The sequence below is a fragment of the Oncorhynchus mykiss genome, chromosome 18 (genome assembly GCF_013265735.2).
Source record: "Oncorhynchus mykiss isolate Arlee chromosome 18, USDA_OmykA_1.1, whole genome shotgun sequence".
NCBI classification, from domain to species: domain Eukaryota; kingdom Metazoa; phylum Chordata; class Actinopteri; order Salmoniformes; family Salmonidae; genus Oncorhynchus; species Oncorhynchus mykiss.
In genome coordinates this window covers 64,733,661-64,741,899 of record NC_048582.1, presented here as the reverse complement: position 1 = coordinate 64,741,899, position 8,239 = coordinate 64,733,661, and the positions used below count along the sequence as shown (strand labels likewise).

Here is an 8,239-nt window from a genome sequence, read left to right as displayed (position 1 = left end):
TTCCTCCCGAATCACGTGTATGGTATTAGCATTCAAGGTATTTTGTGTATAGTGATATTACAGAATCAAATAGATTGCCAGGTACAGATATCCTCCGATTTAAGTCGACGTCTCAGTAAGACTGATGATTGCACACCCTATTGAATTCTAAAACATCCTCACATGCAGAAATGCAAGCAAACAATGTCCGATAGAATGCCACCCAAACTAGATAGCTACCATTCATTTTTACACATTTATTACTCAAGATACAGGTGCATATACAGTGGAGTATAACTGATATTTAGAAGGAAGGAAGACTACACTTCTTGAGTTGCTGTCGAAGGAAACAAAGATTTTAGAATAATACAAGCCACCATAGGAACCGTTGAGTATGAAGCACTAACACAGAGAGAAGGATCAAGGTCATGTTTTTATGTCAGAAAACAAAACAAAATACAACAGGCTCTGTAAAAACCACAGCAACTAAAGCAAACCTTCCGTTGACAGGATGACACTACTGAAATTATTATAGAATTCCTGGAAGGCATGAAAATTAGGGCTATCAGAATGTATTAAATCAAAACAGGACTAACATGGGCCTGTATCGCTGAACAAATCTTTTAAAAAAAAATACAAAAAAAAAACAGCATTAGAAAATGAACTGTCCCACCAGTGGCTAGCGGCTCTTATACAGGCCAGGTAACTTACACTACAAATCATCCCAACTGTGTGGAACGGTGTCCAATGTACCCGACTAGACAGTCAAGGTAATGATTTTAGTGACAAGGGCCAGGATTCACTCTGATCAGCCCTTTTCAGCTCTGCAACTTTAAAAAAGCAATATTCCCTCGTTTGCCGAGACCGCATTCATAGTAAACGCTGCGTATGTTGGCTCAAACGGAAATGACCTTTAAAATGTCATGTGTGTGTTATTACACAAACCTACCACTGATGGGATGCAATCCTGGCCTTGATCTTGGCTTGTACAGTACTTATAGCCCTGGGTCTTATGAAAGACAACCCTTTTACATAAGATATAATGACTAGAAACAGAGGGTGTAAACGACAGGACATTTCTGGGATTGATGGATTTAAAAACAGAAGGATACCATGTTTTTCTTTCCTCAAAAAAAAAAAAAAAAAAAAGGGGAAAAAAAAAACAAAGGAATATCATTTTTTGCAAACAAACAAACAAACCAACCAACAACTGTTCCATGAACATTCAATTATCCAGCAAGAAAACTACTGTCAAAAAGATCCAACAAACATGTTTAGTGTCCCCCTGACTTGCGCCCAGTCCAGGACCTGGAGCGAGAGCGGGACCGCGAGAGGGAACGCGAGCGGGACAGGGAACGCATACGGGACGACGCCTCGTCCCGGGGCTCATAGCCACCGGGGGCTTGGTGGAAGTCGCCATCTTGTGGGCTCAGGGACTTGGAGTGGGAACGAGACTTCCCTCTGGACTCCCTCTGGGCCCTGGATCTGGAGTGAGAAGGGGAGCGGGACTGGCTGTGAGGGGAGTGCCCAGGAGGGGGTCGTCTGTGGTCACGTGGGGGTGGCCTGTGCCTGCGTAAAGAACAAAACCATTGGATAATTAGAATCACGCTTCCACTGACGAAGACAGCAAAAGTGACAGAAGATCACAGCCAACTAATGATTGATAGATTAATTGAAAGTGCCCAGAACATGGCTCTGTGTACCTCCCAAATAGGTCCATATTCCCTATATAATGCACTACTTTTGAATAAAGCCCAATAAATCATGGTCAAAAGTAATGTACTATATAGGGAATAGAGGTGCCATTTGGGATGCAATCATTGTCAGTGGTTCAGCTGTGAAGGACCCACCTGTCGTTTTCCGGGCTCCTGCTTCTTCCTCTACCACCATACATCCTTCCACGGGAGCTGGGTAACAAAAGTATATTGTCAAGCAGAATGTACTCAGCAGAACTGACATTTTATAGAAGCTTCGCAGCTTGAAACCCCCCCTCCAAATATAATTATTTGAAGCATGCTAGTTGGAAAACACTAGAAAGGGCCTTACTCTCGGGGACTCTCAGAACGTCTGGGCCGGCGCTCGTAGGATGGGCTGCGTGACCTGCGTCTTTGGTAGCTACGGCTGCGAGAGCGCCTACGACGGCTGTCCCGATCATAATCACGATCATCATGCCGCGAAGAGCTGCGCGAAGATCCCCCCTCTTTCCCTTGCATCTGATTGGGTGCTGTGATGGAAAAATAAGGGTGCTTGGGTAAAGAGAGATAAACCCAACTAGCAGACATACAGTACCAAATGCTTTAGCTCTACTTGAAAGTATTACAGCTGTACCACGTCAGGTAGGAAATACATGTATTTGAACTTACAGCTGAAAATAAAATCAGTAAATTGCTCGATATGGAACATAGTTACTTCAGCAAACAATAAATTGGGGTAACTGTCTTACTCTTTCGATCTCCCTGCGCGAACTGGATTTCAATCTGTCGGCCACACACCCACTTCCTGTCCAGGTTGTGAAGAGCATCTTCTGCGTCGCGCACATCTTCAAACTTGCTGAGCTGTTAAGGTTCTTACCTTCTGGTCTCATGGGGTTAAATTCTTTTCAGCACAACTGTTGTAATACAATGCATCTTCTGCCACTTAATCATAAGGGAAGCCATATTGGCTGACAGTATAAAGCTAAACGTAGGTTCTGGAACAATTGTTAAGTGCATGTTGGGTTCTTCTGAAGATTAAAGATGAGGCAAACATGTTTCAATAATGTGTCGCTAATTTTATGGCCTTTACCAAGTAACCAATACTGCTTTAGTTTCAAATGATATTGTTGAGTGCAAAATATATTGATGAGAGTACAATTATAATTTCTTAGTTCAATTAAGAATCAAATTTAGCATATTGGCTATGTATCGATTGCTTTTCCTGTAATATTTGTCGATTCATTTTTTTTGGAGAGGATACAAAATAATTCAGGTTTGTTACCTTAAACACGCTCGACTTTGACTTACATCTTGATCTTTAAGCTCTTTAACCGCCTCCCAGAAGAACTTGGGTTTCCTGCTCGTCTTTGCCCTTTAAAATCTCTTCCCTTTGCCTCTTTCTTTTGATGACATATCCAAGCCTCGACTCCGTCCCCCTTTTCCTTTGTCTCTTCAAGCTTTAAATTCTCTTTCTTTTTTTCAACCTTTCTCCCTCTCTCTGTTTCTTGCATCCTGGCGGTCTTTTGCTGCTTGTCTTTAGATCTACTCTACACCGGACTTTCCACAACAACTGGATACCTTTACATTTTCTGGGGCAACAGAGAAATGTAAGTTAGATATTAAAAAGTTCTTCAGCGTGTACATACAGAAAACAGTCACAGCAAATCAATTATACAACCAAAACTCAATGCTTGAAGACACCGTCTGAGGAAGCATGTTAAGTTTACACCACATTCAAAATTAAAACAAAAAGAGATAAACACATTTCATAACGCTCACTGTAGAAGGGAAAGGATATTGAATATATGCAAATCCTCTCGGTCGGCGTGAATAGAAGTCAAGTGGAATGTAGACATCTACTACAGGCCCATAGCGACCAAACTCACGCCGCAAATCCTCAGGCCTGAATACCGTAAATAGATAGAAATTTCACTTCAATGACCTGGAGGAAAAGTCTTAAGTTCCAGAATAAAGTGGCACCACCATGGGAGCCACGGACAGACCGCTGAGACCGGTGGCTTCTGTTGGGCAATATGAAGATACCACTTCTTTGCATTAAAAACACAACTGAAACTTTTTTTGAGGTTCATGCACACTCTGAAATGTATCTTAGTTCCAAGAATTGTTCAAATCCCCTGTGTTAGTAGCCCAAATGCCGGCAGATCGCAATATTTAGTTGTTTCAGCTTACCGGCCAATGGGAATATTATGCAGCCAGCTATACACTCGTATCCCCCGTGAATTTTAGGATAAAATAATTAATTTGGCCTTTACTACTATAGTCCATACATACGCATTGAATAACACATTCATAAATGGCAAAAAAATGTCTTTGCTATATCTAGGATGAGATAAGAGCTCAGGATTTTTAAAATGTTTTATTAACATACATAGTACCAGTCAAAAGTTTGGACGCACCTACTCATTCTAGGGTTTTTCTTTATTTTTTACTATTTTCTACATTGTAGAATAATAGTGAAGACATCAAAATTATGAAAATACACATATGGAATCATGTAGTAACCAACAAAAAGTGTTGAATAACAATATATTTTATATTCTTCAAAGTAGCCACCCTTTGCCTTGATGACAGCTTTGCACTCTTGGCTTTATCAACCAGCTTCACCCGGAAAACTTTTCCAACAGTCTTGAAGGAGTTCCCGCATATGCTGAGCCCCTGTAGGCTGATTTTCCTTCACTCTGCAGTCCAACTCAATTGGGTTGAGGTCAGGCGATTGTGGAGGCCAGGTCATCTGACGCAGCACTCCATCACTCTCCTACTTGGTTGAATAGCCCTTACACAGCCTGGAGGTGTGTTGGATCATTGTCCAGTTGAAAAACAAATTATAGTCCCTCTAAGCGCAAACCAGATGGGATATCGCTGCAGAATGCTTTGGTAGCCATGCTGGTTAAGTGTGCCTTGAATTCTAAATAAATCACACACAGTGTCACCAGCAAAGCACCCCCACACCATCACACCTCCTCTTCCTCCATGCTTTACAGTGGGACCCACACCTGTGGAGATCATCTGTTCACCTACTCTGGGTCTGAAAAAGACACGGCGGTTGGAACCAAAAATCGCACATTTGGACCAATTTCCACTGGTCTAATGTCCATTGCCTGCGTTTCTTGGCTCAAGAAAGTATCTTCTTATTGGTGTCCTTTAGTAGTGGTTTCTTTGCAGCAATTCAACCATGAAGGCCTGATTCACACAGTCTCCTCTGAACTGTTGATGTTGAGATGTGCCTGTTAGTTGAACTCTGTGAAGCATTTATTTGGGCTGCAATTTCTGAGGCTGGTAACTCTAATGAACTTATTTCCTGTAGCAGAAGTAACTTTGGGTCTTCCTTTCCTGTGCCGGTCCTCATGAGAGCCGGTTTCATCATAGCGCTTGATGGTTTTTGCGACTGCACTTGAAGAAACTTTCAAAGTTCTTCACATTTTCCGGACTGACTGACCTTCATGTCTTAAGAATTGGATTGTCTTATCTATTTGCTTGTTAAAGCTGTTCTTGCCATCTTCTGTATACCACCCCTACCTTGACAACTGATTGGCTAAAAAACATTAAGATAAGAAATTCCACAAATTAACTTTTAACAAGGTGACTGACTACCTCATGAAGCTGTTTGAAAGAATGTCAAGAGTGTGTATCATCAAGGCAAAGGGTGGCTACTTTGAAGAATCTCACATCTAAAATATATTTTGATGTAACACTGTTTTGGTTACTACATGATTCCATGTGTGTATTTTCATAATTGTGATGTCTTCACTATTATTCTACAATGTAGAAATAATAGTCACGAGTCCCGTGACATTTGTGGGAGTCGTAGAGCAAAACGGAGACATGTTCGTGAGAATCTCCCTTTTCCACGGTGGGGTCACAGTTAGTAGCCCAAACGTTACCAACAGAAGTTGACACGGATTGCACAGACTTCCGACCTGTGACAATTGTGGGGGCCGCAGAGCCAAACCGTGCAGACGTCTTCGTGAGAAGACCGATTTTCGGGATGTCTCATGGTCTGACAAACGTCACTGTAGCTCGGTTATCTACCACCGCAGATGCGGAAGGCCGCCTATTGATATGCAGTTCATGCAACAAAAAAAAACATCTCTAACTTAAACTGACGGATATTGATGGATTGCTTTTTATTATGTTACTGAAATTGACACACCAGTGCGGCAATAGACTTGCAGCAGTCTCTCCCCCCGTTCTGATAGTTTCAATGGCATGTATTGGATTTGTTAGCATGAACTAATTTACAGAACGATATTCAGTTTTAATAAGATGAAACATTTACGATGTGAAATGATCAGGTTTAAATTAGATTTAAAGTAGAATACATTGATTTTTAACCCACATTAATTAATGTAATGATTGTTTTGTTTACAGGTCTATTAAGTGATATGTTCATAAACTTGTGCAATCTGAAAAGTGTAATTAATAGTAAATAAATGATTATACTTTTTTTTATTTAATGGATCCGAATGCTGCCACCAATAACCCCATTTCTCTCTCACTATGCCTGAGGAAACCCTGGCCTGAGGATTCCCAGCTCTGCATGTCACCAATCCACCTGGTTGACCTGCCCATCCCATGCTGCAGGCTAGCTGGCTTGCCCTGGACTGATCTCTGACTACCATGCCTCTTACCACCACATCCCTTGACTGCCTAAAACATTAAAGACCACCTGTCCTTACAGTCTTGAAGTGTCCGCACCCTGTATTCATTATGGGTTTTAGGCTGGATATCTGTAAAACACTGACAATTCCTGATGTAAAAAGGGCTTTACAAAATAAATGTGATTGATTGAAGTGTGCCGCATTCCATTTCCTGATACATAAATCAGTTAAGATTGACACACTATATTTGTTAATCAAATAAATTATTTCAATATGTAAACAGACAATAAACTGGACTGTGCATTATTCGAGGAGACAGTATACTGGTCTTGGTGAGGAAATTGTGATAGTGTGATGACAGATGACTGGGTGATATGGTACATTATATTAAAGGATTTCTGGGAACAACTTATTTTGAAACCATCTTACCAGCTGTGGAAAAACAGACTGCTGCAACATGATTGGTAGAACGCGATACGCAACATCCGAGACTAGCATTAGCCACAGTAGCATGGTAGTGGAAAATGGCGTTTCATTAATTAAAGTAGGTTATATATTTATAGCCTTGTCGACATTAAAACGATTATCGACGACTTTTTTTTGCCTGAATTGAGAATGTTTAAAGTATAAACCGGTCCACGGGGGAGATGAGTGTATAGTTAGTTGGCTGCATAACGTTGCATTCCCCTTTGGACAGTAAGGTTAAACCTCAGTATCGCCATCTGCCTGCCTTTGGGCTACTGTGTTACTATGTGTAGGCCTGTGTATGTAGTGTTGTTCTTGCAAATAAAATACCTGGCTGTTAACTAGATATGGGTAATATGTCATTCTAACAGTCATATGTTTAAGCCATTTATATTAGAATTCCATAAAGCAAAAGCGGAGTTTATTTTCCCACCGAAGTGTGCACCGGAAGCTACAGCAAGCTAACGACGTTAGCTCATTAGGCAGGACAACTAACTACTTCGAATTATTGCCAGATTGATATAGATACAAACGTATGTTTCAATCTGATCTAATGATAGTAGCTTTCTTTTGATTTTTATGGACTAGGATTTCAGTCTAGCCACCTCTGGTCTAGCTACCCCGATAAGGTCAAGTCAGGCCGAAGCGCGTGGCTAGCCGACTAGCATTGGGCTAATGTTAGCTAGCTCGGGGCGTCGAAGTATTTAGTTGACTCGACTAGGGGGGTTTGTTCCAAATGTGTACTCACCTGGATTCATCGGAAATGTTTCTGATGAAAAGCGATGTATTTGGAGGTCTCAAATATCTGGCCATGTTCAAAATATTCAGCAAGAACGCAGCTTTACAGCAAATATTTCTGCTATGTTTTGGCTTTATGCGCAGACAGAGATTGTGGCGCAGCTACGTGGAAGAAGGAATGCGCAGGCGCGTGTTCTACTTCGCGCAATTGTAAGCAAGTGAAAGCGCAAACAAAAGCAGCAACATCTGCTGTTTCTTTTTTAAATTGTGTATGACCAGGGAGTCAGATGAGCCCTGCATGAACACACAAATAAACACATTAGGTGCCGTTTTCACAGCGTGCTGAGGAAGCAGCAATATCCCTACTGTAGGTACTGAGTAGGTGGTTTTGTTAAAGAGTAACATAAAATAATCTCGGTGGGTTTTGTTGCCAGTCCCAACTAGGTATGCTACCTGTAAACTGCCTGTAATTATGACAATTTTTTTAGGTAAAATAATAATACAATTATAGAATTTTGTATCATTAATGCCTGCATTTTGAGGCGTTGGGCCAGTAACCAAAAGGTTGCTGGATCAAATCCCAGAGCTGAGAAGATGAAAAAGTATTTTTCTGCCCCCGAACAAACACTGTTCCCCGGTAGGTCGTTATTGTAAATATAAATGTGTTCTTAACCGACTTGCCTAGTTAAATAAAAAACTCCATGCTTGCATAATTTAAAAAAAAAATGTGTTGGCCTGAGCACT

At 41.1% G+C, this 8,239-nt stretch overlaps 1 protein-coding gene across 1 annotated transcript; it reads right to left on the bottom strand.

Annotated features, from left to right (window-relative positions):
- Positions 1–216: 216 nt before the first annotated feature.
- On the bottom strand, positions 217–7,691 carry LOC110496687 (serine/arginine-rich splicing factor 10). Its single transcript, XM_021572715.2, has 6 exons — positions 7,506–7,691; positions 3,472–3,576; positions 2,423–2,526; positions 2,026–2,203; positions 1,830–1,886; positions 217–1,548 (listed from the first exon to the last, which is right to left on the bottom strand). Exons 1-6 carry the CDS (start codon positions 7,568–7,570, stop codon positions 1,254–1,256), a joined length of 804 nt encoding a protein of 267 aa, XP_021428390.1. The 5' UTR covers positions 7,571–7,691; the 3' UTR covers positions 217–1,253.
- Positions 7,692–8,239: the final 548 nt, after the last annotated feature.

Excerpts from the sequence above, each read along its gene's own strand:
- LOC110496687 (XM_021572715.2), bottom strand. The coding sequence starts at position 7,570 with ATGGCCAGATATTTGAGACCTCCAAATACATCGCTTTTCATCAGAAAC. Across the intron at positions 2,527-3,471 it reads AGAGGATTTGCATATATTCA|GTTTGAAGATGTGCGCGACG; the intron begins ATATCCTTTCCC and ends ACAGCTCAGCAA. Across the intron at positions 1,887-2,025 it reads CGTTCTGAGAGTCCCCGAGA|CTCCCGTGGAAGGATGTATG; the intron begins GTAAGGCCCTTT and ends TTTGTTACCCAG.